The sequence below is a fragment of the Schistocerca nitens genome, chromosome 8 (assembly GCF_023898315.1).
Source record: "Schistocerca nitens isolate TAMUIC-IGC-003100 chromosome 8, iqSchNite1.1, whole genome shotgun sequence".
Lineage (NCBI taxonomy): Eukaryota > Metazoa > Arthropoda > Insecta > Orthoptera > Acrididae > Schistocerca > Schistocerca nitens.
Genome location: NC_064621.1, coordinates 315,657,356 through 315,682,132, shown reverse-complemented (window position 1 = coordinate 315,682,132; position 24,777 = coordinate 315,657,356). Strand labels below are relative to the sequence as shown.

Genomic DNA, 24,777 nt, shown 5'->3' with positions numbered 1-24,777 from the left:
ATACTTGTCTGTGATACAGACAAGGGGGAGATTAAATAAATGATTAAATCGCTGAAGAAAAAGTACTCTCTCAGATATGACGGATTACCCTGCAGAATATTAAGGTACTGTGCTGAGCATGTTAGCCCTATACGTAGCGGTATTTGTAATTTGTCCTCTACGAATGGTCATTTTCCTGAGCCATTAAAGTACACAATAGCATCGCTGCTTCATAAAAATGGAGAAAGGGATAATGCAGATAATTTCAGACCTGTTTCTATGCCATCAGTGTTTGCTAAAATTATTGAAAAGGCTGTGTATGTAAGGGCAATTTATCATTTTATTTCACATAATTTGCTATAAAATGTACAGTTCGGTTTTAGAAGTGATTAAATATTCGAAAATACTATATTCTATTTCCTCTGTGAGGTGCTGGGTTGATTAAACAAAAGGTTTCGAATGCTAGACATCTTTTTTGAATTAACTAAGACGTTTGATTATGTTGATCACAAAACATTGCTCCAGAATGAGGGCCATTATGGAATACAGGGAGTACTTTAACAACAGACAGGGAAGGTTATTATCTACAGTGTTGAGAATAGGTATGATGTGGCGTCTGACTTGGGCGTGATCAAGTGGGGAGTGCCCAAAGGCTCAGTTCTGGAACTTCTCCAGTTCCTTATTTATATAAATCAAACGCCCTCTAGTATTACGGGTGATTCTCAAACATTTCTTTTTGCTGATGACATTAGGTCGGTAGTAAAGGATGTTGGGTGGAACACTGGCACTGTTTCAAGTAAGTAAGTTCATGGCCCGTAGAAAATAAATTAACTCTAAATCACATTAACACTCAGTTTTTACTTTTTCTAACACACAGTTCAACAAAACCTGACGTTTTAATTTCACAGAATGGGCATACGATCAGTGAAACTGAACAGCTAAAATTTCTTGGTGTTCAGATAGTTGGTAAAATGTCGCGGAAAGCATACATTCAGGATCTTGTTCAAAGACTTAATCCTGCCATTTTTGCTATTCGAACGGTATCTGAAATAAGTGGTAATTCGACATGGAAAGTAGTCTACTTTGGTTATTGTCATTCGCTTACGACATGTGGTATTATATTTTGTGGTAACTCTTCCCATTCTCAAATGATATTTTTGGTGCAGAAACGGGCTGTTCGGGCAATAAGTGGTGTTGTTCACGAACATTTTGTCGGCCTCTGACGTTAGTCTGGGTGTTATGAAATTTACCTCTCAATATATATACTCCTTACTGTTGTTTCTCATTAACAATATCAGCTTCATCCTTAGAACAAGCAGCTTTCACTCAGTTCATACTAGGCAGAGATGCAATCTGTATTTGGGTCGCACTTCCTTAAATTTTGTGCAGAAAAGTGTGCAGTATACTACTGCATCCATTTTCAATAAGATACCATAAGAATACAAAAACCTTAGCAGCAATCCACACGCTTTCTAACCGAAACTGCAGAGTTTCCTCATGGGACAAGCCTTCTATTCTATCGACGATTTCCTTGAAAAATTAAGCTGATTCATGTGTTATATTGTTGACTGTATTTACATAAACTTATGGCTTATCTTCTTTTGGCTTCACAAGCATTTTATTTAGCATTGCTTTTACGTTGTAATTACACGTACTGACACGTTCCATGACCTTTGAGATCTGCTCCTCAGTTTTGTCCTACGGAACTAGACCTGTAAAACGAAAATAAAATATTGCTCTATGACTATTGGTCATATTGTCGCTTTTAGGTATGCCCCACATGTATTTTACTAGTACGTAGCACACAAGCAATACTAGTAAAAATATTGTTACTTGCCTTAAGTTTTTAACACAAACCTTTAATGTTTTTTTTTTTCGTCTGAAGGTAGCCATTGTAGCCAAAACCAATTATTATTGTATTACTAAAATTCGATCATCTCAAAAACTTCGTAAATCTTTTTCACAAGTAGCAGCTGGATGAAGAGCACTTCCTTTTCACATGTGACATTCTAGGTTATGGACCTCGTTGTGGCTGGCTCATATTTCAACATGGAGATTCCATTCCAATTCACTTTTACCAAGCAATATGCAGCATTATTGGCACACTAATAGAATATTCATATGCTGTATTTCCATATCTTACCCTTCACTCAACCTTTTTATTGTCAACAAATATATACTTAAAATGTTGTGAGTACAATAATTTCCTTCCAGCTATTACCTCAAAGCATTTTACCATTTCACAATAGGTCATTATTTGCAGGGACTTACACACAATGGAGACAAAGGCTAAGTTTTTAACGTACATACGTTTCAGTCAAATCTGCATCTGCGCCATCACACATGGTGGAGTGACTTAGTATATGTAGCGTAGGAGTGTTGTTTCACCTTATCTTTTCCTTTCGCGAGAAGAAAGATTATCAGCGACATTCTGTAATGATACGAATCAGTACAATGTAAGCAATGTGACCATTCCGAGGCATATAAACCGGGGCGGTAATATGTTTCTTCGCTCAATTTCGAACATAACCTACTGGGAAATTGTAAGGTTCTGTCTGCGAGAGACGCAGCTTTTTCCTTGTAATGTCCAGCAATTTGTTGAACGTATCTACGATTATCTCAGCGTTGTATAAACATATTCGTGACAATTTCCGCAGCTTTATTTTGATTCCAGACTATTCACCTCGTAACATGATAGCAGTCTCAGGCCTACGGAGAATTCGTCGAACTAGAGTTCTGTAAGCGACTTATGTCGTCCGAGAATTGCACAGCCGTAGGATGCATCCAATAAATCAGAATCTGACAAACTGCGTACCTCATCCTTAATTTGTGTGTTGACTCCATCTTAAATCACTGCTGATGCATTCCACAAAATTTTTGAAATTTGTGACTGATACAAGTGCTTCGTTTCCAATCACATACTCAATCGACAACGTATTTCTTAATCTTCTTATCACTTCGGATATTTTCATTGAAAGTCACCTGCCAACTATTACATCTCCAAGTTTCTCTGAATTTCGTTATAAGATGCAGATGACATAACCCTTCTGCACTCAACCCTGTGAAAACATTTTACCTGACTAGTTTTTCATGTATGCAGTTAATTAGAGCGTCTTGTCACGCTACCTTCGTTTTCACTCGATACTTCACCATTAAGATCAACGTACATTTCGATTGTTAGGTAATCTCCACGCTTCGCCATTACAATCACGTAATTGTTAGGATGTACCGTACGCTCGTAATTCATTTGTTATGAGAGGCTGTGAAATTGCACCTAAAGCTCACTAGAAGTCCTAAAACGCTGCACCAGTCGGAGCTACAGTTTTGTGGATCTTATGAGTGAAATACAAAAATGCAGTAAATGAAGCAGGCAAAAAGGAAAGCAAACGTCTCAAAAATGAGATCGACAGGAAGTGCAAAATTGTTAAGCAGGGATGGCTAGAGGACAAATGTAAGGATGTACAAGCATTTATCACTAGGGGTAGGATAGATACTGCCTACAGTAAAATTAAAGAGAACTTTGGAGAAAAAAGAACCACTTGCATGAATATCAAGAGCTCAGATGGAAACCCAGTTCTAAGCAAAGAAGGGAAGGCAGAAAGGTGGAAGGAGTATATAGAGCGTCTATAGAAGGGCGATGTTCTTGAGGACAATATTATGGAAATGGAAGAGGATGAAGATGAAGATGATATAGGAGATATGATACTGCGTGAAGAGTTTGACAGAGCTCTGAAAGACCTAAGTCGAAACAAGGCCCCGGGAGTAAACAACATTCCATGAGAACTGCTGATAGCCTTGGGAGAGCCAGCCCTGACAAAAATCTACCATCTGGTGAGCAAGATGTATGAGACAGACGAAATACCCTCAGACTTCAAGAAGAATATAATAATTCCAATCCCAAGCAAAGCAAGTGCTGACAGATCTGCAAACTACCGAACTATCAGTATAACAAGCCACAGCTGCAAAATACTAACACGAATTCTTTACAGACGAATGGAAAAACTGGTAGAAGCCGAACTCAGGGAAGATCTGTTTGGATACCGTAGGGATTTTGGAACACGTGAGGCAAAATTGGCCCTACGACTTAACTTAGAAAATAGATTAAGGAAAGGCAAGCCTATGTTTCTAGCATTTGTAGACTTAGAGAAAGCTTTTGAGAATGTTGATTGGAATACTCACTTTCATGTTCTTAAGGGGACACGGGTAAAATACAGGGAGCGAAAGGCTACTTACAATTTGTACAGAAACCAGATGACAGTTATAAGAGTCGAGGGATATGAAAGGTAAGCAGTGGTAGGGAGGGGAGTGAGGCATGGCTCTAGCCTATCCCCGATGCTATTCAATCTGTATATTGAGCAAGCAGTAAAGGAAACAAAAGAAAAATTTGGAGTAGGAATTAATATCCATGGCGAAGAAATAAAAACTTCGAGGTTCGCCGATGACATTGCAATTCTGTCAGAGACAGCAAAGGACTTGGAAGAGCAGTTGAACGGAATGGACAGTGTCTTGAAAGGAGGATCTAAGATGAACATAAACAAAACAAAGCGAGGATAATTGAATGTTGTCGAATGAAATCGGGTGATGCTGCGGGAATTAGATTAGGAAGTGAGACGCTTAAAGTAGTAAATGAGTTTTGCTATTTGGGGAGTAAAATAACTCACGATGGTCGAATTAGAGAGGATATTTTTATAGACTGTCAATGGCAAGGAAAGCGTTTCAGATGAAGATAAATTTGTGAACGTCCGAGTATAGATTTAAATGTCAGGAAGTCGTTTCTGAAAATATTTGTGTGGAGTGTAGTCATGTATGGAAGTGAAACGTGGGCGATAGGTAGATTGGACAAGAAGAAAATAGAAGCTTTCGAAATGTGGTATTACAGAAGAATGCTGAAGATTAGGTGGGTAGGTCACGTAACTAATAGAGGATGTATTGAACAGGTTTGGGAAAGAAAAATTTGTGGCACAACTTGACTAAAATAAGTGATCGGTTGGTAAGACATATTCTGAGGCATCAAGGGATGACCAACTCAGTATTGGAGGGCAGCGTGGAGGGTAAAAATCGTAGAGGGAGACCAAGAGATCAATACACTGAACAGATTCAAAAAATGGCAAAAAAATGGCTCTGAGTACTATGGGACTTAACTTCTTAGGTCATCAGTCTCCTAGAACTTATAACTGCTTAAACCTAACTAACCTAAGGACATCACACACATCCATGCCCAAGGCCGGATTCGAACCTGCGACCGTAGCGGGCACGCGGTTCCAGACTAGTGCTAGAACCGCATGGCCACTCCGGCCGGCGATGTAGCTTGCAGTAGGTACTGGGAGATGAAGAAGCTTGCACAGGATAGAGTAGCATGGAGAGCTGCATCAAACCAGTCTCTGGACTGAAGACGACAACAACAACATGAGTGAACAGAGGAAGTCGAGTTTCACACGGCCAGAGAGCGTTTTGACTCCTACATAGTATTTGTCAGGCTCCCAAACAAGTCGCATACGCTGGCGTAGTATACGCTCTCTAATTGATATCACACACTTAGGTCCGTTGTTCTGCCCGTGGGTCTTCGCCCTGTGTTATTGACTGGAAAGACTGGCGGCTTCAGTCATTCACGTGGGACACTCCCATCATTAAGGTGGGTGTCTGAGTGTAGGATTTTGTCCATCGCAGACGAATGTGAGAGGAAAGCTAACCATAAGACGATGTTATAGGTATATTTATTCTGTAGAGAAGCATCTGACTAACGGAGCGCCGTGCGTGGTGGCCGCTATGTTTGAGGCGGCTTAATGCGGTTCGGACGGCTTCCAACGTCGGAGGGTCGAGTCCTCCCTCGGGCATGGTTGTGAGTGTCGTCCTTAGCGTAAGATAGTTTAAGTTAGATTCAGTATCGTGTAAGCCTATCGACCGATTATCTCAGCAGTTTGGTCCCATAGGAACTTACCCCACCACTATAGGATCATGGCACCTTAAAATGAATTTGTGAAGGCGAATTCGACAATGACCTCGTTGTGTCATTGGTGTACCAATTACTTCCAAGATTCTACTGAAGTCTTCCTATCGGTATATTAATTGGGGCTTACGTCGATATTTTCAAATTTATTAAAATTTGTGAATCCTTTTTCGTAGTCCAGTTTTGCAAAGTGACAGCCATTAAGATCGTTAGGACTGCTTTGTTAAAAACCAGTAAACAGTCATGACAGTATAAAATATTTCTTTATATAAGACAACCGGTTTCAACAAACGTTTCTGTCATCTTCATGTCTTAAAAAATCTTTTTGTAAAACTTGGTCATTTTACACTGAAACTCAAGCGCTAGATTCCAAGTGGAAAGTAATCAGCTCTTTGCAAAAGGTTTGTCATTGCTAAAATATTTCAAAATATAAACCACGTTGTGTGCTTAAAGTTTTCAGTCAGAGATTGTTGCCATGTGCGGGTGTGAGATGCGTTTGCGTGAGTATGTGGGTATGTTGTCAACTTCTGATGAAGACCTTCTACCCAAAAGCTTACTTAATGAGAGTCTTTCTTCGTACCTATCTGCGACTCAGTGTGTCAAGTATAAGGTCAGTAACAACTATGCTTTTCATGATATTGTCATTATTCCATTCTGCATTTCTCACTCCTTAATAACTTTAAGAACTTGGTGATGGGGACAGACTACCCGAGACAAATTATTTTACAGAAATTTCACATTGGGATAACTGGGGCACCAGTATTAATCGCCATCTTTATCGTTATGTCATGCGCGTAATTCATACCCAGAATAGTCACAACAAATGTTAGAAACTGATTATCTACACTACTGGCCATTAATATTGCTACACCACGTAAATGACGTAATACAGACGCGAAATTTAACAGACAGGAAGAAGATGCTGTGATACGCAAATGATTAGCTTTTCAGAGCATTCACACAAGGTTGGCGTCGGTGGCGACACGTACACCGTGCTGACATGAGGAAAGTTTCCAACCGATTTCTAATACACAAACAGCAGTTGACTGGCGTTGCCTGGTGAAACGTTGTTGTGATGCCTGGTGTAAGGAGGAGAAATGCGTACCATCACGTTTCCGACTTTGATAAAGGTCGGATTGTAGCCTATCGCGATTGCGGTTTATCGTATCGTGACATTGCTGCTCGCGTTGGTCGAGATCCAACTGTCAGCAGAATATGGAATCGGTGGGTTCAGGAGGGTAATAGGAACGGCGTGCTGGATCCCAACGGCCTCGTATCGCTAGCAGTCGAGATGACAGGCATCTTATCCGCATGGCTGTAACGGATCGTGCAGCCACGTCTCGATCCCTGAGTCAACACATGGGGACGTCTGCAAGACAACAACCATCTCCACGAACAGTTCGACGACGTTTGCAGCAGCATAGACTATCAGCTCAGAGACCATGGCTACATTTACCCTTGACGCTGCATTACAGACAGGAGCGCCTGCGATGGTTTACTCAACGACGAACCTGGGTGCACCAATGGCAAAACGTCATTTTTTCGGATGAATCCAGTTTCTGTTTACAGCATCATGATGGTCGCATCCGTGTTTGGCGACATCGCGGTGAACGCACATGGGAAGCGTGTAATCGTCATCGCCATGCTGGCGTATCACACGGCGTGATGGTATGGGGTGCTATTGGTTACACGTCTCGGTCACCTCTTGCTCGCATTGACGACACTCTGAACAGTGGACGTTACATTTCAGATGTGTTACGACCCATGGCTCTACCCTTCATTCGATCCTGCGAAACCCTACATTTCACCAGGATAATGCACGACCGCGTTTTGCAGGTCCTGTACGGGCCTTTCTGGATGCAGAAAATGTTCGACTGCTGCCCTGGCCAGCACAATTTCCAGGTCTCTCACCAATTGAAAACATCTGGTCAATGGTGGCCGAGAAACTTACTCGTCACAATAAGCCAGTCACTACTCTTTATCAACTGTGGTATCGTGTTGAAGCTGCGTGGGCAGCTGTACCTGTACACGTCATCGAAGCTCTATTCCACTCAATGCCCAGGCGTATCAAGCCCGTTATTACGGCCAGAGGTGGCTGTTCTGGGTACTGATTTCTCAGGATCTAAGCACCCAAATTGCGTGAACATGTAATAACATGTCAGTTCTAGTATATTTTTCCAATGAATACCCGTTTATTATCTGCAGTCTTCTTGGTTTAGCAATTTTAATGGCCAGTAGTGTATCATAAGGTAGTACCGCAAAAACGGGGACGAGCCGTAAGTGTAACCAGAAGTCGCCGAGGTTACTGGAACCTGTTACCATAGGTGATCATGTCCTTGTCATCGGAATCAGACACCGGGGGCTGAGTTGCGCCAGGCGCGCGGTCCTCGACTTGCGTCCACCGCCTGGCACTACGTACAGCTCTCCGTGGGTTGCCGTAACCGGCGAAGTACGTGAGCTGGAAGCGAGCCCGATCAGCCGGCGGTTACGTATATAAGGGCCCGAGGACGAGTCAACAGGCACTCTCTGTGTGCAGACAGCCCAGCAAGCAACATGTTCAAGCAGGTGAGCCCGCAGTAGCTGCCTCTCCGCCACTTACGCCCATCTCTAGGGAAAAGATCTCTGGATTTCATTGCCCGATTTGTGTCAAACTCTGTATTATCACAATCCAAGAAATTTAGGGAACGCTTACAGTTTAAAGACCAATTTACGACCACGTGATCTATATTAGCGTTTAGTGTGTGGGCAGTGTCTCGTGACAGTCGTCCTACAATCTAAAATGATTTGAGATTTTAGTCTTCATCACTCTTGAAATTTGTGTTCAGTATGTTTCCATCCCCCTGTTACGACATTTACAAGGCGTAGTTTGAAGATTTTTAATAAGTAAAATTTTTTAGAACAACTGAAACAAAAGCCGGCCGAAGTGGCCGCGCGGTTCTGGCGCTGCAGTCTGGAACCGCGAGACCGCTACGGTCGCAGGTTCGAATCCTGCCTCGGGCATGGATGTGTGTGATGTCCTTAGGTTAGTTAGGTTTAACTAGTTCTAAGTTCTAGGGGACTGATGACCTCAGCAGTTGAGTCCCATAGTGCTCAGAGCCATTTGAACCATTTTTGAACTGAAACAAAATACATATATAGTACTGCAGAGCTCTTACAAGTAGATATGGCGTGTCTTTGCTTTCCTTACCACCACTTACACACTTTTCCTATCATTATACTCATTTCACTGCTTACTTCATTTATTGTTGAGTGCAATAACCTTGGTAAGTGTAATGAAACATCGTTTATATAGTACGTTGCAAGATCATCATCAATACGTTCCAAAATCGTTATTAGTTCTATATAAAAGTAAATCTTGAAAGTTGAAGTTGTTTAGATTTTATCGTAGACCAGGAAAGCATATTTTCACTATCCCATTTCACTGAATCTAATTTTGTCAAACATTCCATCTACGATACAGCGTAGAATCATTGAAAACAGTGAAAAGTAACTGGCAGCAATCGAAAGATACAACAGTTAGAAAGTGAACCGAAGGTTGAATTCAAACCAAATGTTATGTGAGTTTAATTATACAGATTCCTGTCAAGCCACGGCGTCTACACAATATATGAAAATATCGAATGATCTTATAACATGCTCGTTATCTGCTGTCCGACTTGAAGAAATAGTTGATGGCTTGTGTGTACGCAAACAGTTATTTCAACTATCATGTTGCTACTCTCTTACTCCTGCTGGAATTTGTAACAATTCTTCTTGTATATTTTTAGTGTTTTCTTTGAAACATATGACGTAAAATAAAATACAGTCCTATGTTTGTCTCTTCTGCAACGAAATTGCTAGCTAGTGCAGATATTCCCATTCCGCTACAAACTCACTTTGTTCCGCTGTGAAGAAAAAGCAAATGGATACTACCCCATTTAAGAAAACTATGGTCCTCCGACAGGTCTCTGGCCTTTTTAAATTTTTAAATTTTTTGTTCTTTTGTGTAAAGTCTACCTTTTTGGATCAAAGCGTACAAAATATATTTTACCTCATTACTGGAAACTAGTCCCGTCTTCCAAATTATCTAGCTTTCATTAAATTCTATTTTTCTTTCGAAATGCCTCTATTCGTTTGTGGATAAATCAGGCATCGTACTACAAATCTGTGACAAGATGCTGTCACATTATAGGTCATCTTAAGAAAGGCTTATACTGTACAAACTAAAACTGTCTTCACATGGCAGAATGCGTCAGAAATATAGAACCATTTCTTTCAAACGCACAATATAAATAATTTGTTATGTAATTCCCCAAATGATAAATCGGAAGTAGAGATTGAGGTTCTTTCGAAAACGTTCTTAATGATCTGTTTTCAATTTCTGAACCAAGACTAGCGTATAGCTCCCACCATACGAGTCTAGAAAGTAACACGTGAATAGTTACACACTGTAAAGTCAACGGCCAAATCTAAATGGGGTAACTCTTCTCCTTAGAATACTGCAAGATAAAGAAGAAGTACTACATGCTAAGCTAACTAAAATAATATTCAGCCTATAAAGTGTACATTCACTTGCCAGAAGACACGATGTTGTTGCTGATATTAAAGGAGAATTATGTAATTTTGATCCCTTTTTTATGTTGACTCATATGTTGGTCGAATTTTAATGATTTCTTACATATGGAATAGTTCTGCATCATATAGTAAACTAAATATGATCCTCCTTTGATCTTTTAGCTCTTACCATCGTGATTGACTTATGGTATGCTTTTGGGTGTTGAGCCAGTTCAAAATGTTTCAATGCAGAATGTTTCGACAACCGATCTAGTCGTTATCTTCAGGTGCTGTTGGCTTATTTTTTTGTACTCGTTACCTGGGCTCCAAACCGACTGGATTATCTCTGCACACACATCTTCTTGTGGATGTTGGAACAAAAGCTGTCATTGTATTTCGTGTGTAGTAACGGTAACACCATCCGCTGTATCTGCTGGTTTAATTCATATGCAACTGGTTTCAGTGTTATAAGCCCCTCTATGAGTTGATTTGAGTTGATGTACTGCTTCCGTATCCAACATTGCCTGTAACAGTCGGACACCGATGTCTTGAATCTTCTATAGAAACTACTGTAATGGCTACGTAGTGTTAACGTGAGAATCCATATTCATAGAGGGGCCTGGATAAGGAGTACTGTTACACTGAAACGGGTTGTACGAATACATCAGTAAATTCAGCTCAGAATGTTATCCTTACTACACTTATGGGGCAGAAATGTTGGTCAAGTTGTGACGCTAATAATAGCCGAGTTCAACTCCAAGGGCCCATACGTCATTCGTTTCTTTCTCAGACCTTCAAAACTTATCCCATGAAACTCACATTCTCTTAGCGTTATCTATTTATGATCGATGAGAGGCCCACGGAACATCAGTGACACTCCTGACTAAACCATCCACGGTAGTCATTCGCGGTGAACATAATCGGCCATAGAAGGACCAAGAGACCAGTCCGGTGATACTGACACCTAGTCTTTGAGACGACGTAACTGAGGAGTCTGTCACAATAACAATGTCCTAAACCTGATACACTAAAAGCCAAAAAAAAAGATATGCACCACGAAGATTTATTAGAATGGGACGGAAATCCGTAAATGTGATGTACATGTACAGACAAACAAATGGATACAGTTTCATAAATATTAGATAATATATTCAAAAGAAAGAGTTTCACAATTTGCAAGTCAATATCGCGTTAATCTACTTCTGGTGCTGGACACTGGCTGGATGCCAACTTTCCTGTCACCTGCCAAACGACCCGACAACGGTGAGGGTTGCTATGGTACATTTCCTTTGATAGGAAATCCTCGGGTTCCTCATACCACAGCGGTACGTCAACGATATTCTACTCCTCGATTTACTGTCCACGCCAAACCATCCTGGGCTTACATTTCAGCAAGACGGTGCCCGGCCACACGAGGCGAGAGTTTCTACTGCTTGTGTTCGTGCTTGACAAACACTGCCTTCGTCAGCAAAGTCACCGGATCTCTGGACAGAATTTTGCACTCTATCTTTCAGGCAGACATCCAAAAACTTTGACAAGGAACACCAAGCTCAATGACTGCTTGCATAATGGCCGAACGTGCACCAACGCGTTAAACACTTGCTCAGTTTCTGTAGTTCTGTGCCTTAAATATATCATCAAATTTGCCTTGAAATAGTTATTTGTTTGACCGTACATGTACATAATATCAACCGATTTGTGTCCCATTCGGATAGTTTCTTCATTTGAGACCTGAGTTCCTCCTGGCGTATATAACTTTCAAATAACTTCCGGCATTTCAACCAGGTAACACTTTCAGCGGGAGAACACCCCGCCGAAATATCGGTGGTTGGTGAAAGTGTTATCTGGCTGAATTCCCGGAAGTTATTAGAAAGGTTCTTCATGGTGCGTCGCTTTTTTTCCTTGGAGTGTATTTGGAAGTAGAGCTTTGAATCCGGCACTACTTCTATAAAACTTTGCAAGCCATTTCGTTCGACACAGCAGGATAACACTGAGGAAAGCAAAGAAAGGTAAATAAGCAAGTCGGTTTCGACTATATATCTTTCCGTGAGACCAACAGTATGTCACTATAGGTGTCCGGGCGGAGAATTGGCATAATAGCACTATCAAAACTCAAGGAAATCGACTGAGTTGATCATCGGATTGTCGTGCGTAGAAAAGGGGATTGAAAATTTGGTTGGGCACTCAAAAGTCAAAAATTGAGCTCCTTTTACTAAACCGAACACTGTAATTACGATTTATCTGGCGATGTGCGATTTCTTAAATAAATATTATGTCAATTGTGAAGGCAGGGATGGTTTACGGTCTCTTTAAGACGCAGTAGTAATTGATCCTGATTCGCCCTCGCAGCTGATCGTCGTCCTGGCCGTGGTGGCTGCCTGCCTGGCCGCCCCCGGACCCAAGCCGGCCCCCGGCCTGCTGGCCAGCTACGTGGCCGGCGCCCCCGTCGCCTACACTGCCCACGCAGTCGCCGCCCCCGTCGCCTACACCGCTGCCGCCGCCCCTGTGGCGTACGCCGCTCCGTACTCGGCTGCCTACGTAGCCCCGTACCCAGCAGCCTACAGGGCAGCCATCCTCGGATGAACACCGCGTCTTGAAGGCTTCTGTCTTGAGATGACGATACGTGCTCCAAGATCTACGAATGTATGCAGGCTGAATGAATAAATTACTTGAAACATATTGGCCAAAACTTTTCGTTGTGTTTCCTGATATAACTCTTTTTATAGTGATATTGACCTTGGCTAAACAAATGACCAACCCAAAACTAACAAATTAAGCTACAGCAATGACAATTAAGTCTTAGTGCACTGCTAGTAGTATATAGATACTACTGGTCATAAGAATGAGATTTTCACTCTGCAGTGGAGTGTGCGCTGGTATGAAACTTCCTGGCAGATTAAAACCGTGTGCCGGACCGAGTTTCGAACTCAGGTCCAGAGTTCGAGTCTCGGTTCGGCACACAGTTTTAATCTGCCAGGAAGTTTCACTACAGGTCATACATTATAATCCTCAAACGTTATGAGACAATGCTCTCGAGCGCCACTACAAATGGAATAACTTGGCAATAGAAAAGTCGTAACGTATCATAGTCATTATTAGTACAGTCACAGAATCTTCGAAAATAGGATCTTGTTCCTTGCATTCAAGCAGACTGCAGATTGTCAGATATGGCGCAGTCTTATTTTTGTTGAATAGGGTTTAACACAAACAACATACGACGAGCAAGTCAGCTTCATACAAATTTGATTTTTGTTTAGAACAATGAAGAGGAATGCCCAAAGGTAAATTGTTCCCATAACCTGGTTCCGGCCAAGTTTTTCGGAAGTTTTTCCTGGACTGTGAGATTAATGCTAGGAGAGGTAAGACAATCCTCCAGATCTATTCACAACTGAGAAACATTCTCTCATATTTAATTAGGTATTGGGTAAAATGAGCCACGATTCTACAACTGGCCAGATGTCAAACAGCCCTTTCTTGTAAGAGACAATGAAATAAGTATAGGAACCATCCTTCAGTTATACTCAGTTCAATTACCATAGATTTGTACAGGGCGGTCAGAAACAGTGTGGAAAGCTTTTAAGGGTTTCGTGGGTAGTTTTTGCTGAAAAATAATTGTTAAGAAAAACTTGTTACGTTTCACCGTTTCCCAGTTAATTAACATTAAAATCAGGCCGTTGCTCTCATAAATGCACGTTGCCTGCCTGATACTACTACAATTACTGTCGGCATAGATGAGTACAATTAGCATCGGTTGTTCTGACAGCAGAGATAAGACATGAGACAGCTCTGTCTTTGGCGCTGGTTCGATCCTTATTACCATCCAGTGACCATTTTTTGCATTGCTCTCGTGTTCAGGTTTAGGTAACCAAACAAAGTACACTTTCGGCGACATTGTGTCTGCCGGTGCGCTTGAATTTGGGTGCGCAAATGCCTGACTGGCTACCTTCAATGCTAATAAACTCGTAAACGGTGAAACATGTTGAAATGTTTCCTTAACAGTTATTTCTCAGCGCTGGCCGGTGGGGCCAAGCGGTTCTATGCGCTTCAGTCTGGAAACGCGCGACCGCTAAGGTCGCAGGTTCGAATCCTGCTTCGGGCATGGATGTGGGTGATGTCCTTAGGTTTAAGTAGTTCTACGTTCTAGGGGACTGATAACCTCAGATGTTCCCATAGTGCTCTGAGCCATTTGAACCCATTAATTCTCAGCGCAACCTACGCAGTAACATCCTCATTAATTTTCAGACTGTCTTGATCACGCTGTATATCAGAGGGTATTTTCCACCAACGAACACAAACACATGACACACATACATCCACACTGACAGTGCTAATTTCTTTGGATCAGTGGAAAATGCTTCCCAAGCAATAAATTAAAATAGTTGCAAAATTCCACTGTTAAAACCTAGGGTTTGTAATATTTCCCGTGGGCATTAGGTGACTGCCGGAACTGGACCCCATCCTACTATCCCCAATTGGATGAACCTTTGTCGAGGTACCAGTTTCTTGGGATTTCGGTTGAAAGTAAGTACATCTATGTAATGCCCCGAACCTTTCTCAACCCGCCCTACTCCTTGGAGTGCAGGATACAGAAGTCAAAATACACCACCTCTTTTCTAGCATGTAAACGTGCGAAAATTTTTCACACATAAAAATGGCTCTGAGCTTTATGGGACTTTACATCTGAGGTCATCAGTCCCCTAGAACTACCTAAACCTAACTAACCCAAGGACATCACACACATCCATGCCCGAGACAGGATTCGAACCTGCGACCGTAACAGTCGCACGGTTCCGGACTGAAGCGCCTAGAACCGCTCGGCCACCGTCTCCGGCTTTCACAGATAACTGTAATACCTTTCCAGCGAGCTTTTCAATTAGTCTGTCAAAACTGATCTATGTGGGTGCCTCAGTTTGGTTGTAAGGTGCGATTTCCTAAACATTGCCACAGAAATTCGGCGATTTCTTGTTTCATCGCCCATGTGTAATGAGAAAGTTTCCTTATTAAGTTTATATTGTTTTTTAATGAAAAGGAAAACGTGACAGGTAGCAGGCTGAGATGCATAGGGTGAAAATAAGCGCGATGTAACTTAAAGAGTGCGCTCTGCGTCGAAACCTTCCGCAGAGTTCGGAATTTTTCGCCTTTGTGCCTCTCTGGTGGACTCGCTGGTTGTGCAGAATCTCTTTGCTGGAGAGTCTTGTGGTGCGAATGCGGTCCGTGAGGCGGCCCAGTGGCGGGCAGCGACAGGAGTCTTGAGTTACCAGCGGCACGAGGAAGGTGGCGAGCGGGTCCCTGTGCTGGAACGCAGCCAGTGTATGTGCTGGAAAATGACTTGGCCACACCTGCAGGGATAGCGCGGCCTAGCTGTAGGTAAGAGCCGTTGTGTTTAAAGCTTAATTGGCAATGAGCTCCCCTTTTGCATGCAAGAGCGCTTAGGTTGCACAACACTGATGTTGCCTGAAGGAGATCGGTGGTTAAAGCAAAGATGGTGTATCGGTGCAGCCGTCACTGTACTATCGCTGCGGACTGGTTGCTTGTACACACGAGTGCTGGTTAACGCTATGTGAAGCTGAGTGACTTTATTGTAATGTAATTGCCCATCTGTGTGATTTAGTTCTCGTCTTGTAATTGTAACTGTAATTGAGTCTGCCCTTGTCGGGCGCCGTTAGTTCCACTGTTTCGTGAGTAGTCATTTGTTTGTTTAAACTGTTCATGTTACAAGGTTGTCACTGAATTTGCCCTGGTGGGGGCCATTATTTCGTATGCATGTGTGGGACCAGTGGTAACTGATTTATGTTTCAGGTCTTATGACACCAGTCTAATGATGTGTGTAATGTACTGCCAGGAAGGGTGCGCAAAACTGACTATGAAATAAAATAAGCCTGAAAGATTGTGGCTGTGTAAACTCACTGAGGTAGTAGTGGATGAAGGTTAATGTTGCAGATTTGTTTTGAGTTACGTAACTGCCTTTCGTACCTGAGCAGTTTATCTGAAGGAGTTGTGCACCTACACTTGCTTTGACTTTTTCTGGTACTCCTGTACAGTAAAGAGCGAATTTTAAAATGTGTCAACAGAGAAACTGGTGCGTACAAAACTGGTGATAGGTGGGTCGCGCTGTAATTTGTTGTTGTGTATTAGAAGTGCTCTTGTTAAACTGAATGTGTCTAAATATTGCATGTACATGTGCGTCAGTGAAGAAGACCAATAAAAAGGTGTTAGCATGTGGACGTAATGTGCTGTTCCAGTCTCTTCTGTACCTAAGGTCCATCACCGTTCGGTTTGGATCCCTACGTAATTCGGTGCTCTCCGATACACACGATCGAACAGCGGAGGAGTGGTACTCAAGCGTCAACTTTAGGTTACAATATCTCCGGATGTAATTAACATTTTACAATGCAACAAACGGCACTGATTACGTATTTGTTTATATGTTCAGATGTGCTAACAAAACTAACGGGGTTCCATTAAAAAAAACGTAGGTTTGTGTTAAAAAACATACTTCCGTGCATTTGTTATGGTTTGTATTAACCAATTACACTAGCCCCTCTCCTCACGTTCGGTCTGTGGAATCGATTCCTCAGTATTTGAAGTGGTTTACGAAATACATCCAGCGGTAACGGTAGGTGACTCACCCTGTATAGCAAAATACATACAAAATTTTCACCTTATTAAAACTTGAGCGACCTCAAATACTTTACTTGGAAACAAACCGTATTCGCAGGCAATGTCTATACATTTGTTATTGTGGCCAAACACTTTAAGTTATCACTTTACACAATTCAGAATGACAGTCTTATCCGGAAGTAGAAATGATTATCAACTTCTAGCACGACTCGTGCAGCTGGAATGGATTACCTTGATGTTGTCGAGGTAAACGGTGATTGCAGAGATGGGGCTGAGCGGCACTACGCTCTGACGGATGTACTAGGACTGCTGATACTTTTAAAAATATCGGAAATCCGATATACCGATATTTAAGGAAATATCATGACAGCCCATCGACAAATCGAACAAAGGTATCGATTTATCGACATACTGCCAGGAAAGAGTAGTGACGTACGGCAAAACGACAAAAATGTCGGCTGCACCTTATAAATATACTGCCAGATTCAGATCTGTATATTTTATTATTGATTTATTATTAGATATTCTGAACATCAACAAGATAGCAGCTCAGAGCCAGAACTGAAAGGAAAACGATGCACGTTCATGCTTGGCGATAACCACTTTACTAACAATGGTAACTGAATGTAAGTGGTACAATAAAACGTGTCACATGGGTGCGTCGATCAGGTTCGTCGCATATGGGATTTGGAACACTTCACTTCGACTTCCCTGTTTTCTTTTTTTTCAGTTCTGCAAACACCAGCGATCTAGCAGTTGTAGTGTCAAAATAACGTGGTGAAGGTAAACATTGCAGTTTCTGTTGGTAGCACCGAGCGCCGATTACGTCAGCATTCCCCCTCACAAGTTCACCCTCCCCCCCCCCCCCCCCGACGCAAAAATCAAGCTTGTCATTTAGACCTTTTGTTCATCAGTTTAAGTAAATGTTTTTGAAGAATGCCGATGAAGAAATAGCACACTACATCCGCTAAAATGGTTTTTTATCGCAAATGGTGTCCTATTTCTTCACGTCGGATCCCTTGTTATTCCATTCACACCGCAACTCCCCCTAGTGCAATTGGACTTCTTCTTTGTGTCATCTATACTTGCTCGACACAGTAAAAGAGAAATACTGGATGTGAGGAAAGTGCAAAAAGTAGTAAGACTCCTTCACACAGTGAAAGTAAAATTATCTTCTGCTACAGTTTCTAAAGATCAATTTCAAATACTTAGCGAAAATTGAGAAAAAAATATAATACAAAGTACAAAAATTGACACGCGTCACTGCCATTCCGATATCGATATTTCGATACATCCTAGAAAAAATATCGCCGATTCATAACGACATCCTAGTATCTACTCTTCAAGTAGCGGCAGCATATGGAACCTCTTGAGGGCGTGTGTACACATACGTTTCACATTCGTTGATGCGTCTCGAAGCAACTGTCCGTACTTGTGGTTCCGTTGATAGGTACCAACTTTAACATGAGACCTTGTTCTTGGGACGACTCCACATAAAGTGTCTGTCAAGAAGACGTCGACAAATTTTATGAGCATGCATCATATGTTAACTACCCAGCCAAATAAATTATCCCCTTTCGCTTTCCCCTGATAATCCATAGATCATACAGTCCACACACTAGTGCCACTATTTAACCGGCTACGCGATTGTTTTGAGTAATTTTAACGTCAGTTGATGTTCGGAGGCGATGAATGAAGATCAAAGCAATGTATTGGTTGTCAAATTCGGATCGCAGTCTGTCAATGTTTACTGGCTGTGCACAATGTCAGCCTTATTACGTATCTTTGATACGTACTCATTTCTTGTTAACTGGTTTATAAGACCAAATACAGAGCGTGAAATAAATAAACAGCTATCCCATCAGCTCAGCGAGCGACGCAATGCCGTGGGTAACGAGGTAACGATATCCACACACATTGATGTTCCAAATACTTTCGCGGCAAATTATTTCTTGTTTTCAGTTTGGGCATCAATATGTGTCCAGTTTGTATATCTCATTCTTTACATTATTTTTATTTAAGCATTAAGACATAAGGTGAACTTCTTACGGGCATATAAAATCACTTAGCTTCGTTCATGACACAAATAAACCCAACAGAGAATGATAGTGGAAACAGTAACATCGATTGTACCCAACGGGATACAAAAACACGACATGTAGGCTACACCACAATGCACATCGTTCTACGCACAATAATTCAACTCTCTCCGTTTGACGTCCAGACTTATCTTCAAAAAACCGGCATCTACACGTACGAGCAATGTTCACTTTAGAGATGATGTTCAAAGCGACCACCTTCCATTTGCAAACACTTCGCCACTCGTTGGTTAATACTCTGCTGGAGTTGCATCCACCATTGTCGAAACGGCATACATGTATGCTATCATCTTATGGGCGTGCATCCACTATTGTCTAAGTGGCATGCACGCATGCCATTAGGTCGTGTACATTCATTGGTGGAGTACTATAATTGTGTTCCTGTAAACGTCCCCACAAATAAAAATCTAGTGGATTCAGATCCGGTGAACGTGCAGATCAGAACATAGGGCCTTCATGACTATTCCAGTTTCCTTTCCATTTAAATAGTTACATTCGTTCTAAAGTGTGACGATGCACCATCCTGTTGACTAGCTGCCTCCGAAAACGAAGTGGAAGTTTCTTTAAAGCGTCAGGGAAAGTATTGCAAAGAAGAATACGATGCAGGGGCGCATTCAACTTGTCCAGCAGTAAGTAAGACCCCAAAAGCACTCCTCCCACGACTCCAGCTCGCAGGTTTAGGACAAATCGTACCGGAAACACACGTACACAGGTGACGTGTGGGTCGTTTCCCACCCAATAAGAGCTGTTGAGAATGTTGAAAATCCTGGACAACATTTATAGCATACTGCAGAAGTAATCCGTACATCCGGTATACACGGGTATTTAATGGGAAGCATAACATCATACGAATCATTATGAGAAGACGCTTTCTCGCCACCGTTCTGAAACCTATGACGCCTCCTAGCGCTGTAACTAACAAGGGAACCTCCCCATCGCAACTCCCTCAGATTTAGTTATAAGTTGGCACATTGGATAGGTCATGAAAAACTGAACACAGATCAATCGAGAAAACAGGAAGAAGTTGTGTGAAACTATGACAAAAATAAGCAAAATATAGAAACTGAGTAGTCCATGCGCAAGATAGGCAACATCAAGGATAGTGTGAGCTTCGGAGCGCCGTGGTCCCGTGGTTAGCGTGAGCAGCTGCGGAAAGAGAAGTCCTTGGTTCAAGTCTTCCCTCGAATGAAAAGTTTAATTGTTATTTTCTGACAATTATTATCTGTCCGTCCGTCCATCCGATGCGAGGTAACTGCGCCGTAGTATGGGGACGATAATCCTAAAAAAACATCGAAATACACGACGTCAGTCGACTACAACGCACAGAAGAGAGAGTATTCCTGCTAACGAGGCTCCCTGGCTGGCAGTTGACTGTTCGCTCCTTTGGACGAGAGTGCATTAAATACGTGAGATGTGTTCCGTGGGCAATATTAATCCAGCAAATATAGCTCGCTTCTTCAATAACAAGGTCAATGAATATTTTCCGAACTGTCAGGAATTGGAAATTTCCTTAAGGGAGCGAGCGATTGTCGAACATTTGTATGACTATTTCCTACATTTGTTGATAAACAGTACGTGTGGTGATGACGATACCTTGCTGATTGCTACGGGGCTGTATGTACCAGATGATGAGATTGTTGACGATCCGTACGAGGAACACGAAGAGAAAATACTGCGACTTCAATCTGATGGTATTTCTTGGGTTACATGAAGGAAATGCTCCAATACAGGTTACTGTCCAAACCAATTAAAAGACGCAAATATAGATTATGGAGTGAAGTAACAAGTAAATTTAAGAAATTTAGAGGGAAGGAGGAAAAAAGCACAATTAAATTTTTGCAAAGAGGTCGTGGAACGAGGTGGAACCCGAAGTCAAGTTCAGTGAACTAGAAAGCCATATACACCGATAATCTATTAAAGCCAGAAATGAATTAAGTGCAGTGTATGATAAAGCCCTACAGATTTGGGGATTGCTTTACGCTAAACAAATCGGCCTGGATATCAAGGCTCCATCTCATTGGCTTGTCACGTTCAAAAGAAAATACAAAATTACGAGCAGAAAGATTACGAAATATGTAAGCAAGAACTAAGCGAATAAACTAGAAGAACTTTTAGAGTGTTCCAAGAAGTTTGTTACAGAAACTAACGTCAGATTCCAACAGTATGAGGGCGCATATATCATCAACACACATCAGTCCAGTTTTAGCTATGAAATGAAATCGACCCGCACGTTATCGTTAGTTGGAGAAGGCGGCACGGTATGTACTGTAGACCAGCTGCATGCCACTTCACATAGTTATACCATACAATATGCTCTCACAAAGCAGGATTTCTTTTACCTACATTTTATTTATGTTTGCAGGAAAAAAATGGTGCATTTGGACCGCAAGTTCAGCTACAGGTGAATAGGGTACTTGCGCAAACGCCGAATGTCATTGTGAATTGCAGTGCGTCAGGAAAAATGAAGAAAAGCCTAGTGAAAGACTTTAATGAACGTGTGATTGCTCCTTACGTGGACAAAGATTTTGCCGTACTCCTTGACAGCTATGCAGGACAGAAGGATCAGGCATTGTACAGTTTTAGTGTGGGAGTAGACGTGATTACCATTCTTCTAGGTTGTACACCTCTTGTGAAAACCGTTAGATGTGTTTGGTTTTCGGCAAGTGAAATACTTTGTGAAAAGATTCTATGATTTTAGCTATCACATAGCAGCCTTCAGCATAAACAGTTAAAAATGCTTATTGCAAAAATCAACATTAAAAATAATTGATAATCAGTAACTAACAGAAGTTGAAGTACTACCTCGTTTTCGATGTGAATCCATAATACAGGAAAATAATATCTTTGTAGGAAATAAGTATTTAACATAGCCGGCCGTGGTGACCGAGTGGTTCTAGGCGCTTCAGTCCGGAACCGCGCGACTGCTACGGTCGCAGGTTCGAATCCTGCCTCGGGCATGGATGTGTGTGATGTCCTTAGGTTAGTTAGGTTTAAGTAGTTCTAAGCTATAAGAGACTGATGACCTCAGATGTTAAGTCCTATATTGCTCAAAGCCTAGTTAACATAACAGAAAACGAGGAGAATTCTACTCATCTACTTTACAAACTGAAAATAACAGTTTAATCAGATCACATCTGTAATCAGGCTCATCGCAGTTATAGAAAATATAATAGCGACCTCCATGTGTGCACTCTAAGTGAGAGCAGAGTTTCTGAAGACCTCCTTTTAGTGTATTGTGTCAGATAAAACAATACTGAACAATTTCTCATCTTGTGATGATGGTGGAGGTGTTTATCTTTACGTGCTTTTTCTTGGTCTTATTATTCAGTGACATTTTCAATGACTTTTTCTTCACCTGCTTGTTGGCATTCTCTCGTGTTTGATACGTTCTTTCGCAGACGTGTCTGTGCTAATTGCAGATTTTTTAGTTTTTTGACCTTGTTTTCTTTAGTTTCCTGTGAGGAATCTTGGCGTAAGATCGTTTCTCTTATGGCGAAAATAAATTATCCACGTTATTGCATATAGGCGACATTGCCTAAATATCCACATTATTGCATCTAGTAGGAGTATTCAAAGAATAATTTTGCAAAGATGCAGAGAGAGTTTATGCAGTGTACCCACAAAATATCGTACCCACAAAAACTTTCACAGTTGAATCACCCTCACGTTTTGTGAGATAAACTTGATCATAACAGTAACAACTAACTGATTCGAAAAGCAACCATTGTTATATAACGTCTGGAGTCTAATAAGAAAAAGAGAAAAACTCTCAATATACTATCCGTATTAACGAACGAATTTGATTGCCCGCCCTTGTTTTTTGCCTCCAGAATACAATGTGGGTCCCTTCAAGTTTTAATCGGCGAGACGGTGCAGTAGTGTGGAACACAATCCGACAGGGAAGCTGCTTGTATTTGCGCTTGTACCTCCTCATAGCCAAATAGTTTCGCCCGTAAGAGCACCCTGTCACAGTCGTACACAGTCTGCCCCACCGGAACAAAATGAAAATGAAAATCTCAGATATTTCCTTCCTTCCGCGAGTTTTATACACCATGTGACGTCTCGTGCAACAACTTTCCATCTGCTTCTATTCTGCCAGTCCTCTTCTTCCATGACTCTGTCCTGTATTGCACACATCACTCTATCGTTCCAATATAGTGGGGTTCTTCCACTTTTGCAGAGTCATAAAGGTCTCCAGTGTCATTCTGCAGAAGTCCATCTTACACCACAGCTCTAACATCCTTCTAAGACGTCCATACCGTATCAGCCATTTGTTTTCAACTGTGTCTGCAACATCCTTCGCAACTTCCCTTTGTCCATATAGCACTTCGTTTATCTTCTTCTTGCTTCAGAACTTCATTTCCAAAACCTATTTCCATTGGCTTTCATCGTTTCTCATTGACCCTGGAGACATCCCACAATTCAGTACCATACAGAGCATGGTCTCAACTGTAATTTTGTGTGTCCCCCTTCTCAAATTTTTTGACATATACATTAAATGTATTCGCAGTTGCGGATTCTGACAACCATCGGCTGTAGAATAGAATGACGACAATGAAACTCTGTGCCGGAATGCATGCATTTCCAGAGAAACTTTGCATCGCAGTGAGAATAACACAGGCACTGCAAAATATAATTTTTTTGACATGGTTTTATTCCATATAGTGGAATGTAACTGCCTGATTGCTACATCTCCCCTTCCCATTCTGTGATTTATTTCCTCTTTGCTTCCACCTTTATCCGAAATGACTGTCCCTAAACATTTGTAAGCATTTGCATGATCGACTACGCTTTGCTATAGGTTTATCATTCATAACAAGATTCCACCATATACCTCCAACAGCCGAGTATTAATAAATTAATTTTCATACCCCACTGCCGATATTGTTCTTTAAGCTTTCTTAAAATATAGTTCACATCCCTTATTCTTCTGTGAAAATGACATGATCGTTGCCAAAATTTGGGGAGAACAGGAGGTCATCATCTAATTTCCATACTATTTCACTTTCTTCTCCAGTGTTTTGCGTTCAAATATATTTGAAAGAGGGAAAGCTACAAGCAGCGACATTATCTCAGTCGTTTGCTAACCTTCAGTTACTGTGATAGTAACTTCCCAACTTTGACACAAGACGTATTTTCAGGGTACAGCTTTGTAACGGCTTGTACCTAATATTTATGAGCGTTCTTATTATTCGTTGCTTCCCACGAGTTCGAAAGCGGTACACTGTCATAGGTCTCCTGGTACACTGATATATAATGCCAAGAGATGGAAAACTCACATGGAAACAAAGTTATGTTGGGCACTAGAATCACACTGAAGTCGTCGCCGAAGTCGGTGGTGATACTTGAGCCCCCCTGATTCCGGCGTTGGTGTGTGGGATGGGTGAAGCGACTGCAAGCTACCAGCTGGCTGTCATGCGAGGCGATACTCAGGATATTGCAAGAAGGACGACATGGCCGCCCGCCGGGCACGGATACTGATTCGAGACGCCGCGTCCCTGCGGACGCCCTATTTGTGTTGGGAGCGCTGTTTGACTTGTAGTAATATCTTCGTGTGCAGTGCACAGCACTACCCTGAACTGCAGCCAGTGCCCGTCA

At 41.8% G+C, this 24,777-nt stretch overlaps 1 protein-coding gene across 1 annotated transcript; it reads left to right on the top strand.

The window, feature by feature from the left end:
• The first annotated feature begins 8,462 nt into the window (after positions 1-8,462).
• On the top strand, positions 8,463-13,138 carry LOC126199015 (cuticle protein 19.8-like). Its single transcript, XM_049935703.1, has 2 exons — positions 8,463-8,491; positions 12,809-13,138. Exons 1-2 carry the CDS (start codon positions 8,480-8,482, stop codon positions 13,040-13,042), a joined length of 246 nt encoding a protein of 81 aa, XP_049791660.1. The 5' UTR covers positions 8,463-8,479; the 3' UTR covers positions 13,043-13,138.
• The last annotated feature ends 11,639 nt before the right edge of the window (positions 13,139-24,777 follow it).